The sequence below is a fragment of the Trachemys scripta genome, chromosome 1 (genome assembly GCF_013100865.1).
Source record: "Trachemys scripta elegans isolate TJP31775 chromosome 1, CAS_Tse_1.0, whole genome shotgun sequence".
Classification (NCBI taxonomy): Eukaryota; Metazoa; Chordata; order Testudines; family Emydidae; genus Trachemys; species Trachemys scripta.
In genome coordinates this window covers 306,184,046-306,197,730 of record NC_048298.1, presented here as the reverse complement: position 1 = coordinate 306,197,730, position 13,685 = coordinate 306,184,046, and the positions used below count along the sequence as shown (strand labels likewise).

Below are 13,685 nucleotides of genomic sequence, written 5' to 3'. Positions count from 1 at the left end.
GTCTCACCCAGGCAGCGAAGACACTCAGTGTGAGGGTCGCTCCTGGGCATAGATCAGCAACAGGAGTCGCACAACTTGAAGCCTGGGGCACGGGGCATGCCCCGAGCCCAAGCTAACACTGAGAACGATCCGATGAACGGTACCACTAGGGAAGAAAGGCTGCAGCGGAGCTGGAGCGCAAAGTTCTGACTACCTTCACTGGCGGCAAGAAGGAACTGAGGGTGGGGGGAGCCCGTGGCTCCCTTTATAGCGTGATATACAGGCGCCACTTGAGGGGTCGCCACGGTGCTCCCCCAGTATGGGTACTGCTAAGGGAAAAACTTCTGGCACCAGTGCACATGGCGAGCACGCATACCTTCTGTGGAATACACAGGAGCAATCACTCGAAGAAAAACTGGGGGTTTGTAGCTCTATGCAGGCAAACCATCAATTAGAAGAAAGCTATGGGACATCTCCTATAGTTTACCGGGGTCACAAAGGTCTCCAGGAATACAATGTTCAATACAATGTTCAATCTCCCTTGGGAATGTGAAGCCCCTTCAAAGAAGTTTTTAGTTTGGAGTTATATTTTTTCAGCCTTGGCTGACAAAAGTGTGGACCTTGATTTTTCTAACGTGCACAAAGCTTATGTTTTTGCAGAATGAAAACATTAAGAAAATGCCTCTTTTTGCTTTCCAGTGAATCTGGCAAAAATATTATACAACATGTTGTCTTTATATATTAGACATTATTTACCCCTTCACCAGCCAATTAGCATTTCCAATTGACCAACCTTGTGATGCACTAACATTTGACAAATATCATTACAGTGTGCTAATCCGAACTCTAAGGACACTGGTTTCCTCTCCATGGAAATGTTTCATTTGAAACCTTTCACCAGAGAGTTCTCTGGTTCAATAATAATAAGAGCATATCCCATAAAAACTTTAGAGAATAAAAGTGTAACGATTTATTGTAAAATTATTCATGTAATCTGTGTTGTAATTTACAGATAAGAAAGTAGCCTGTTGTAAAATATACAGGCTAGAACTGCTCATACAGTCCCCAAGAAGACACACTTATCTGATATGACGTAATGCCAATGGTATGCATTTTATAATGTAAATGTGGTTCAAAGAAGATCTCAAATATATTTGTATTTAATTACACTGTCAGGCAAAACTGTAAAATCTGAACATCAGACCTGCATATTAGCCGCAAGTGTAGGTTCCATTTGGTCCTGCACACCAAAACAGCATTAATTATCTCTAACTATTATAATGGGTTTTTGATAGAGATGGCATGCTCAGCTCCTGGAGTCACTCACCAGGAAAGAAATGCTGTCTTTTAGCTGTTCACAACCCATAGCAGAGACTAACCAGGAGTATACCATTAACTAAGCCTTGGCACTGAACAAAAGATAATTGTGGTGACATGAGGCATGTCTGAGTGGGAAGTGAGTACTGCAATAGGTAAAATAAGGCCTTCATTTATCATGAAGAAATATTTTCAACACAGGCCATTGTTACCCAGATACTGGATTTCATGTCTGTACAGATGCACAGAAACTGGGAATATCTTAGCCGATAGAGGGGTAATACAAGAGGATAGCAGATCTAGAGAATAACTCTGTGGGGTTGGGAAAATCTCATTAAAAATGTAAATACAGTCTCATAGAGCTTCTTTGAATAATCTGATTGTATCTAGTAATAATTAAAGAGTCAGACACATAGGCTACATAATTATGAAATATCAAGAACTGATTGATATGGGATAGATATTAGATACAGATGGAAGCACTAACCCTTGTTGACATTTGCTTTCAGAATGACGTACATGATAACCTTTTGTGTAACTTCAGAAGCAAAATTAACATTGGATTCATCCTGTATAAATAGGTTCCTTTGTTTTTGCAGTTCAATTCATTCCTATATGATATACCCTGGAAATAATGTCATTTGATTGTCTGAAAATGTGAAGAATTGCTTGCTTTGAAGCTGCTTCAATTCCTTCTTATTTGATCCAATGCATCAACATTGGTTTTAATTCTCAGCCTAACAACTGAATTTAAAGAAACTGAATCTTCTGCCATCTGATTTTAATTAAAACATACTATATAAGAATATTGATGCTGCTATTGGGTTCTCTTTTTTAATGTGCTTATGACTATCCACTGCCTGATTTGTTTTGCAACAAAAAAATTAGTTTCACATTTTTCCTGTGGAGCTAGATCCTGTCTGCCACTTCTGGATTCAGTAAACCCCTGGTTGGTATTTCTATTTTCCTTCTCTTAAATACCAGTAGTGATCAAGGTAGCCTATCTTGAAAATGACTATTTTCATATGTAAGAGATGACCTTACTCCTCCCCCCTGCTTTATGTAGGACATTACTCAGCCAGAATCCTTCTAGGCAATTACCATCTGTTTGGAAACACTTTTGAATAACTATTGTGCATTTAGTATTTCTCACATTCAAAATTATTGGGCCATTAGTTGTGGCACTGGAGGGTCACTACTCGAGGGGGGGGGCAGTATATTTGTATGATGCATTAGTTTATACTGATACCATGCACAATGTTGTGATCTGTATTAGCTAGAGTTTCCTGAAGGATGATTGCTTCATGTCATGTATATTGCATTGCTATAGTCCAGCCAGGAGGTGCTTTCCTCTGCCCACCATCATAACCTCTGTCTTGCCTGAGTTCAGTTTCATCCATGACCTGATCAAGCTCAGGACCATCTTGGTTGTACTGGTATGGTTACATGTGGTGAAAGATAGGTAGCGCTGTGTGTCATCTGCATACTGCTGGCACTCAAGTTCATGTTATCTTTCCAGTTCACCTAGTGGCTGTATGTAGATGGTAAATAGAACTGGAAAGAGAATCAATGCTTGAGACCCTCTACGAAGTGAGCGGGCTGGTGGGAAAGATGTCATTTTCCATCACGGTTCTCTGGATGCATCCTTCAAGGAAGGGCTCAAAATCATTTTAGTGCCATCACCTCTCTTAGGTAAGACAGCAGTATCTCATGGTTGAGAGTGATGAATGCTGCAGAGAGGTCCATGAGGATGTATGTCCATCATCCACTGACATCAAGAGAGCTAAGAATTTTGGTTTTCTCCTGCTTTTGTGAGTCTAATGGTTTGTGAAAGAGTATACTGGCTAACAAAACTGGGCCTATATGGTTATATAATTGGAATGTATCACAGCTAGCCAAAGGCCTCACTTCATAATGCCCATTATATCCATTTTGTCTTCGAAAGCTCTCCCTGACTTTTAATATTTCCCAGCTTGAGACCCAGACCACCAGAGTGGTACAGAGGGGTGGCATGTATGGAGCACAGGCCAGGATCAGTGTCTGTGAGGAAAGCTAAAAGACCCAAGGTCACCCCAACAAACTCAGCAAAGAATGCCATTATATTTGCAGTTAAAGCAGCAAAGGGCTCTCTTGAAAGCCACCTGCCCTTACTCCCTGTTCCCACTGTAGCCCCTAATGAAGGTGGCTGCAATAGCACTTTTCATGTCCAGGACTGCAGGCTCAAAGAACTACCTGCCAGCCCAAACATCTTTTCCATGTTCTTTTCAGCCCAGCCTTGTGTAGCACAATGAATAGTTTCCACATCTTTGGTGAGTGGCGGCTGGAAATGGAGAAGAGGGCTACTGAAGTAATCAGCAGACAACAGGGCAAGCAGAAGAGTCAGCCAAATATATATGAGAGAGAGAAAAAAACAAGGAAGAGAAATGGAACAGAGAGGAGGGAAGGAATTAGAAGAAAATGGATTAAAAAAGGAGTGATGTCAGCAATTGTTTGAGGGCATGGTATGACGGAACATGATGGGTTCCAACTACTGCTGTGTATCTAGTGTCCTTTATACACCTTAGTATGTGAATATTAGAGAGATGGTGGATGAAGTAATATAGCTTTTACTGGACCAACTTCTGTTGGTGAAAGAGACAAGCTTTCAAGATACCCAGAGCTCTTCTTCAGGTCTGGGGATAGTATCTTGAAAGCTTGTCTCTTTCACCAACAGAAGTTGGTCCAGTAAAAGCTAGTAGCAATTAAATATTCTTGCATTATAATATATAACACAAAATACTTACTTGTGAGGATTGTCAGCAAAAAGAGGTACTCGGTATATGAGATCAGTCCTGAAATAAAATAGTACCAAAAATGAAATGGTGAATTTTAAAATCAGCATATTGATCTGAAATATTTGTAGACTTTTACAATCAAACTTTGTATATTTAAAACATTCATTTTCATATTAATTGTATATTAAATAATACAACTTCTTAGAAATAAATATTTTCTTTTGTCATTATTTGTTAAAACAAAAATTTTGATTCTATTTTCAGTGCTCTGGAGGTGAACTTGTTTCTCGAGCATCTCTGTCATGTGGAAGTCTAATTGAGAGAGTTAGGTTTATTTGGTATTAATAAAAGACCTGAACTAAATGTTTGGATTTTCACTGAAAAATTTCAGTGTTTATATGAAAGACGAATAAATTAAATGTGCTTTGTCACATTTAGTACCTGGGAGGAGAACTACTCTACTGTTATTCTGAAGGATCAAAGTATTTCATCCTTTGGCAGCCTTGAAAAGGCGGAGAATAGCTTTCCTTTAATTCTCAAGGGGAATATGGCAACAAGCAAAGCTGCCAAGCTGCTAGATTGCACTGATAGTACTGCTGGGCCCTGTGCCAAAAAGAGTTTTTTTTTTTTTTTTTAATAGCAACATGTCCTTTCTACAAGGTGAAAGTGTTTTCCCCCGCCTTTTGAAGGAAAATTCCAGAGTTTTCCTTTGAAACACCGATTTAAATGAAAAGCCTGAACAAAGATGTGACAGTGTCAAAAAGCAGCATACAAGCTAAAGATAGAGAATATATAAAGCTGGTGGTTAAACAACAGAATCCTACGCATCTGCCCTATGATAATGTTTTAAGAAAAACATTTAAAGGGCTTCTTATGAACAGCTTTTAAAAATACTTTTAACTTGTGAAGTAAACACTGTATAACGTAGAAGCTGTTTAAACAGGCATGTTTAAACTACACTCTATTCAAAGATAAACATAATTTTTATAATTTATATTTAGCTAATTGATAGATAAGGAATCCTCTTACGCCTCAGTGATAAACAATAAACTTGATTAATCACTATGCTGAGCCAATAACATTTTTATTTGCTTTGAAATAATTTAATATTTTAAGTTTGTCATTTTATACCAACTCCAGAATTTAGAAATATTCATTGACTGAAAGCAGCACTGGCTGGAGAAATGAGCGCAGGGCTGGGACTCAGGAGAGTGAGTTCTAATCCTAAATCTGCCCCTGACACGCTATGTTGATTTGGCCAAGTCATTTCTCCTTTTCTCTCAGTTTCCCCACCTGTAAAAATAGGGATAAATGATTCTTAGCCATCTACCTAACAGCTGCATTGTGAGGATTAGTAAAGTTATGTCTATATGGTGCTATGACCAGACAAACACTATTTAGATACTAAGTATTATTTATATTTCAAAAATTGTGTTTATAACTTGAATGTACAATGTTGTATTAGTTCTTTCACATAAAAGGCATAAATTATTTGTATTTATTATTTGTACTGTGGTGGTGCCCAGGAGCCCTGGTCATGGACCAGGACCCCATTGTGCTAGGCGCTGTACAAACACAGAAGCAAAAAGTGATGTTGCTACATTTTATAGTGTTGGAGCCCCGCAGAAACGATCTGAAGTTGATCATGTGTGAAATAGTCTCCAAAATCTAGCTTGTGTGTGATATCACCATAAAACAAAGCACCCATAGTCAAAACCTAACCAATATTTTATTAGTAAATTTTATCCAGTTGAAAATCTGTGCAACGGCAATTATGAGACTTCACACATTAGTAATAAATACACATATTGTATCAACAAAAAAACACGGGTAATTCAGCTTTTATATGCCAAACTGTAAACTACATAGCAAGGCACGTCCAAAGCACACATGTAGTTAATCAAAAAACCTACTGGTGACCTAACAACATTAGTATTCTCTTCAAACGTCAGTAAAGCATTTAAGATTCCAAAAGAGTATTTTACACTGGTCTCAAACTTTACTCAGGTGTTGAGTTTAGAGTATGCAGATTTGGAATGGTATCAGGTGATTTTTTCTATGGTATAGGATTACTGATTTCTATCCTAGAGCAGGATTATGAACAAAGGTGTACAATGAGACATTTTTTGTCTGCTTAATGTCAGAGTGCTAATAGGGAGAATCAGTTAATTAGCAATTGCTCATGGACCTCTGTGGCATGCGAGTTTATCCTTAATTGGCTGAATTTTCAAAAGCCAAGGGTTTGAGTCACCATTGCATGACTGCAGTTTCAAGTTGGTGTAACTCTACAGAAACTAAACGGATGGAGTTATGCTGCTATAAAGGGGAGTGATGCAATGAGGACTCAAACCCCAAATCTTTATATCTGAACCCACAATTTTGCCCATGGAAAAGCTTGCAATTTAAGCACAAACAGCAATTGCTTTGCATTCACCAATCATATGGCTGGGCACCAAATGCAAACAAGTGTTGTCATAAATATACAGACCAAAGTACTAAGTACCAAATATACAGATCCAAATTACTATGGAATTTAAAAAAACACAACTATTAAAACAACCAACTAAAAAGATCAAAAGCCCCATGGCTGAACCTTATTTTATGTTAATCAATTTAAATTATTCATGAAAGGCTGAGAGAATGGGGGAACTCTCCTATTTGGTTTTAATTTATCATTATATTTTCTTCATGTTTAGACAGACCTTTGCCTCCCCAATCTATTTAATTTAATTACCCAGTCAATTTGTAATTGCCCATGACATCTTCCATTCTGTTAAATACGGTGTTGAAGAGATTTAAGCTCATACTAGTTCTTTGAAATGTAACTCATATTCCTATACTATACTGAGTAACAGGGCTTATGACAATGCTACCGGCAGATACTGAAATCAGTTCTTTTTCTCACAGCTCCAATAAAAGTACCCATTTTTTCTCCCTTCATTGAGCGTTTCTTTCCCCAAAGATGATATCTGTGCAGGATCCTAATTCCAGGGTCCTTATTTTGCTGCCTTGCCCCTAGTTTGCTGCCTTGCCCCCACCCAGAGGGTGTGATAGCTACTGGCATCCATGTAGGGCAGCAGCTGCCTAGACGCAGCAGATTTCTGGAAGAAGCAGTGCCACAGATCAGTCTAGGCAATGTGAATTGCAGAACACTCCAATCTGTACTGCTTTAACTGCCCCATTTAGACCTTGCTGGTGTGAACTAAAAAGTATTTAGTGCATACTGATATAGTCCTGTACATCAATGCAAACTAGGTGCTTTTAATTTGCACCAGCAGGGTCTATATGGGGCAGTTGGAGTACTCTGCAATTTACACCCCGGTAGACTGGTCTGCGGCACCACTTCTCTGAGAAACCTGCAGATCCTAAGCAGCAGTTGCCTAGTTTGCCTATAGCTACAGTGGCTCTGAGGGGTGAGTATGGGGCAGCCCCAGTGTAGATCCTGCTGGTGCAAGTGGGTGATGGAGGCTTGCATCTCAGGCTGACAAAAGGTGGGAGTTGACATCTCATGCTAAATGAGAGTTTATAGGCAGGGTGGGGATAAGCCATGAAGAGCCTTGAAAGTGAAGACAAATAGCTTATGTTTGATTGCAATGGAGGAGGAGGAGCCAGTAAAGAGAAACAAAGGAACGGGTGACATGGTCAAAGCACTGAGCTAGGAAAATGATCTTTGCAGCAGCATTTTGAATGGATACAGGCAGGGCAAACTTGCATTTGTCAAGGTCAAGGGAAAAGGATGTTGTAGTAATCAAGATACCAGATGAGGAGAGCCTGGACTAGAGTTTTAGCTGTATGGGTGGATAAAAGGGTCAGATCTTAGAGGTTATGCAGAAAGAATTGGTTAGGCTCAGACTCAGCCTGAATGATGTGAAGATCTATAGAGAGGGCTGAGACAAAGACGATACCCAAGTTATGGACTTAAGTGACAGGGGGGATGGTGGTGTTGTTCACTAGTGACTGAGAATGAAGGAGGGAGGAATTGCAGGGGAGAGAAGATTAGGAGTTCTGCTTTTGCCATGTTGACTCTGTGAGCAGTCAGCATAGTAAAATAGGTAAAAAAGATAAAAATAGCAAGAAGGTGTAAAATATTTCTGATTGTTTTTCCACACCAACCTCAGTGACTTTAAACAATGCCATGATATGTTTGATATTCTGTCTAGGACTGATTATACTGAGGTCAACATATACCTGGCTGTCTCGAAGCAGATTTTTACCATGGAATCATTTCCATGAGAATTCATCTCACAATACTATTACTTCACTTTTATTACTTTTATACAGATTTGACCACTTTACCTGATGCACAAACTGAACTGAGTTCTTCTTTGTGAAACTTTTTATTCTGAAGAGATCATTGACATTTATTCATTTTCAAGTTTACATTTAACAGGTGCAGTAGACAAGGTTTTTTTTAAAACAATTTGTAAATACTATTGGTATATATGTAGACCCCATCAGAATGAAAGGATAAATGCTGCACGCATTACTTAATGCTTATGCCTCAGCCAATTACAACCAGATTCCTTTATTTTGGATTAGCAAGCATGTTGTATTTTCCTGGTATTAAAAAAAAAAAAAAAAAATCTCCACAGTCAAAATGCTAAGATTATAAAATAATAAGTGTTGCTAATAAATAAAATATTCTTAGTAAAATATAAACAGAAATATATCCACAAGAACATGAAGTTAATTTTAAAACTGTCCACTAGAAGGCAGAATCTCCTAGCTTTCTATTCTGCAATCTGAACCAATGACAGTTTTACTGAATATTTAAATAACCATTTGATGGTAGAAATAAGCAACCTAAATTGTGCCTTCAAACAGTTGTAGATTATTAGTTCCGGGCACTCGTCAAAGTAGTATTTTGCATTTTTATTTAAAAAAAATATTTATAGATTTATAAATGTGAAACTGAAACTGAATTCAAAGTGTTAGGTCAGTAAGGAGGTTTGGTGGACCAAATACTGAGCATGCTTCTATGGCAGCGGTTCCCAAACTGTGGGTCGTGACTCAAAATGGGGTTGCACTATCAGCAGATGGGGTCACGGCGATCCCTTCTGTGTGGAGGACACCATTTTGCTCCACATGACCTCAGATGTACAATGCACACGAGGTCACGATGCATAGAGGATACCATTTTGCATTACAAACTGGCATTCTCTGCACAGCATGACCTCGCATGCACCATATGTACAAGGTCACACTGGGCAGAGGACATCCTCCCTGTGGTGTAAGCTCACACGTAGGGTACATGCAAGGTCACACACACTGTGCGGAGGATGATATTTTGCTCTTCAAAATGGCATTCGCCATGCTGTCTTGGGTCCTGGCAGGAAAGACTTCATTCAAATGGGGTCATGCTGGCAGAAAGTTTGGGAACCCCTGTTCAATGGCCCTGATAGGATCTAAAGCTGTAGAAATACTTTCCCAATGTGCTGATAGCCAGACCAGCAGTAAACCCATTCCAGGGCAAGTCCCAGCTACCACCAATAAAGCCCTCAAGGGAGTGAGAGTGGGGAGAGAAGATCTTGGAATGAAAGAGTGGGGATCCTCAGAGCCATATCTAGAATGGCCCAGGGTAAATCAGATGGATGCATGGATCAGATCTAGCTTAGTAAGGCTTTTGTGACAGTGTAACATAACATAAGCAAATTAGGGAAAAGTGGTCGGATTAAATTACTTTAAAGTGTGTGCATAATGCACTGAAAGATGATACTTAAAGAGTAGTTATCAATAGTTCACTGTCCTGGGTCTTATACGATTCAATATTTGCATTAATGACTTGGACAAAGGAGTGGAAAGTATGTTTATAAAATTTGTGGATGACACCAAGTGGGGAGGGGTTGCAAACACTTTGGCGGACAGGATTAGAATTCAAATAACAATGACAAACTGGAAAATTAGTCTGAATTCAACAAGATAAAGTTCAATAAAGACAAGTGCAAAATACTATATTTAGCAATGAAAAATCAAATGCACAACTAGAAAATAACTGGTAATAACTGATTACGTAGTAGTACTGTTGAAAAAGATCTCGGGGTTATAGTGGATCACAAACTGAAAATGGGCTAACAATGTGATGTGGTGGCAAAAAAGGCTAATATTCTGGGGAGTATTAACAGGAGTATCATATATAAGACATGGGAGGTAAACTGTCCCGTTCTACTCGGCACTGGAGAAACCTCAGCTGGAGTACTGTGTCTGGTTTAAGAAAGATGCGGTCAAATAGAGAATCCAAAGGAGAGCAACAAAAATAATGAAAGATTTAGAAAATCAGTTAAAAATTCTGGACATGTTTAGTCTTGAGAAAAAAAAGACTGAGTGGGGACAGATGATATAAAGAAGATGATGATCAACTATTCTCAAAGTCCACTGAAGGTAGGAAAAGAAGCAATCTGCAGCAAGGGAGATACAAGAAAAAACTTAACTATAAGGATAGCTAAGCTCTGGAATATGCTTTCAAGAAAGGTTATGGAATCTCCATCATTGGAGGTTTTTTAAGAACAGGTTGGAGAAATATCTGTCAGGGATGGTCTAGGTTTACTTGGTCCTGCCTCATTGCAGGAAGCTGGAGTAGAAGACCTCTAGCGGTACCTTCCAGCCCTACATTTCTATGATTCTATAATTCCACACCAATGTCTGCACTTCAGCTAAAACTTCTGTGGTGAGTCTTACGGAAGCAATTTGAGAGTAGAGAGAAATACGGGCATATCATCCCATAAAAAATGTAGGGCATCTGTGCACCATCTATATCTGCATGGCCCAGAATTGGCAAAGGAGCCAGGGACAATGTGACCAGTGAGAGAGCACTGGATGCCGGTAGTTGGGTTACAGCACCTGGAGAGGACGCAACTCCTGAGGTACTGTGCCACAGAGGAATGACTACTAGTGGTGCTGGCTTGGCCTCCTCTGCACTGGGAACCAGGGGACAGTGAGGGCTTGTGGATGCCAAGGACTCACTTCAGCTGAAAGGGAGCGTTGTTGGCTTCCCAGCAAGAGACACCAACCCTTCATATCAAGCTCCAACTCTACCATCCAGATAGGGCCTGTGCAGAGACTATGGGTTGCTCTCTGAGAGCAACTTAGTTTGTGGGTGTTTGTTGCTGATGGATTAATTAATTACTCTCTTATTTGGCATTCTCGATTTCTTTGCCTGTTCCCTTCCCTTTACTCCTAAAAAGGACAGGGAAAAATTAAAAGAAAGTGTTGTTAATATTTATTTGCTGGTCCTGGATTCCCGGTTATAAAAATGTAATATCCTAGAGGCTGGAGTAACTGTTACTAGTTTATACTCCCAGCCTCTAAGTGGAGGGGCTACACAAGAATCCAGGGCCTGCTGGTCCTAAGGGGGTGGGGGGAAAGAGTGGGTGTTACTGAGGCCCTGTCTGAACAGGAAAGAATAAGGGATTCAACCATGCTTGGAAATCAGGGGTGCCCCAGAACAGGGGGGTACATTGTCAAGTACAATTTTTATCCAAGGTTTCTTTTCTACAAATTTTAAGTGCATTTAAATTACACAAAAATCTACCTAACAACCTGTTGGGATTAAACAAACAAAAGCCTACTTTGGGCTACAACCCACCCTTCTAGTAACTGGCTGTTGAGCTCTGCCTCCTCCATAGGCAGTGTCAGCTAGGTGTTTTTACAGAATTTCCTGGTGTTCTAGGAATGCCTGAATGGGTCTTCAGTTCCCAGCCCTGCCTCCTTGTCTTGAAAAGCTGAGAGAGATCTCAGCAGGGAGTTAACTTCTTGCTAGCTGGAAATCAAGTTGGGCTTGTAGAACCTTCTTTAAAATATATTCACGTAAATAATTAGGTCCAAAAATGTAAGATGTACTTTCAGTACCAAAGTGTGTTACCTTTATCGCCGAGGTCTCTAAAAAAGGTTGGTCCTGGCTCAGCCTTTGTAACATTTACCAATGTAGCCTCTGCCTCCTTTAAACACACAAATTAAAAAAAAAAAAAATCAGTTGTGAAATAGAGTTTTAGTAACAGAAGGAATGAGAGTTCCTTTTGAGAACAGAACATTTTGCTTACCTTTTTTGTCAGTTTCTTGGCCAATGCTGTACCTGTAATAATAATAAAAAAATCATCATTCAGTAACAAACTTTGACTTGCAACTTTGATCTGTAGCATTTCTTCAGATTTTTATGAGAAAATGGTAAGTAATATGAAACAGAATATTTTGTAGCTGGCAGTTTGTTTCTAATTCCCTCAATGATCAGGCAAGGACAATGTTCAAAAATAGTATGAATAACCTGTTCAAATGTTCTTGCAACCCAGATGAAACCACAAACTGCTTCAGGTATTTATTACTAGCTCAGCAGTGTGCTTTTGCGTACACTGTGCTATATATCCTGAAACTATTCAGACACATATACGCACATAATATATGTTGAAACAGAGTCAAGCACTCAAAAGTTAGGCAATGTCAGAATTAAAGTTCTTTTAATGTAGTTTTAAAAATCCAATATCTTAAGTTTTTAAAAAAAGCAAACGGAAAAAACAAATTTCATTACATGGAACCATACTGATGCCCACGGGTCATCCGCAGGGCACCCATTCTTACATCTTGACCTGAGTAACTGGTAGCAGTATTAGGCTGCTCTCCTCTGTGTGAGCCAGCCACTACAGGGGGATGACACACATATTAAAGCAGTGATAGGCTTGACAGCTGTGAAACAGAGATGCAGACGTAGGAATCCTGGGTTCAATTCTAGCTTCTGGAAGGAAGTGTATTCTAGTGGTTTAGATCTTTCTGCCCTTGTCACCACAGCCGGTTCCTGCAATGTTTCTATCCCCTCTGTAACTCGTGTCCCTTTTGGGCTCCTATTGTTCCCAGTTTACCTGTCTCCCTTCTTTCCCACCCCCTAACTTCTAATTCATTTCAATACAAGTCAGGTTGCTTCCATCTCCTCCATGCTGCCTGGGTGCATTGAGAACACAGGAGAGAGTCTCCCTGGTCTTGGTTCTGGTGCTTGGTGCCACAGTGAATTCAGGCAAGGGGGAGGAACAATTCTAGGCAGAGACAGCTCTGGCTTTTTTGCTGCCCCAGGCAAAAAAGCCTCCCGCCGCCCCCCAGCGGGGAGCGCGGCAGCGGAGGGCGCCGGCCGGCGCACCGGGAGGAGGGCAGAGAGCCCGGCCGGGGCCCCGCTTTCCCCAACTGGCCAGAGCACTGGGAGGAGGGCGGAGAGCCCGGCCGCGGCCCCGTTCTCCCCGGCCGGCCGGAGCGCCAGGGGGAGGACGGCGAGCCCAGACACGGCCCCGCTCTCCCCGGCAGGCTGGAGCGCTGTGGGAGGGCGGAGAGCCTGCTGCGGCTCCGCTCTCCCCGAGTGAGCACCGCCCCCCTCCAGGTGCTGCCCCAAGCACATGCTTGGTAGGCTGGTGCCTGGAGCCAGCCCTGATTCTAGGTAAAGACCCACTCAGTTCCTTGAGTCCCAGGATGGAGCATGCTCAGTTGCTCTGTGGTGACTGTGTATGTGTTCAGTTGGCAATTGCTGCTAGGTGAGGATGGAGCACACTAGTGCAGACAGAATCTTTGACGAATAATGCTCGTGGCCTCTAATAAACTACTGAGCATGTGCTAACTACAATTGCCAGAGGCTTATAACTTGGC

The 13,685-nt window shown here is 40.7% G+C and overlaps 1 protein-coding gene across 2 annotated transcripts in view; it reads right to left on the bottom strand.

Moving 5' to 3' along the window:
* MICU2 (mitochondrial calcium uptake 2) overlaps nucleotides 1–13,685 on the bottom strand; it is a 247,104-nt gene that overhangs the window by 55,187 nt on the left and 178,232 nt on the right. For both annotated transcript variants that reach the window (XM_034758762.1, XM_034758763.1), the window contains 3 exons: nucleotides 12,107–12,138; nucleotides 11,929–12,004; nucleotides 4,080–4,127 (listed from right to left, as the gene is read on the bottom strand). In XM_034758762.1, the coding sequence (XP_034614653.1) occupies nucleotides 4,080–4,127; nucleotides 11,929–12,004; nucleotides 12,107–12,138 (156 nt within the window). The remainder of the gene's footprint in view (nucleotides 1–4,079; nucleotides 4,128–11,928; nucleotides 12,005–12,106; nucleotides 12,139–13,685) is intronic.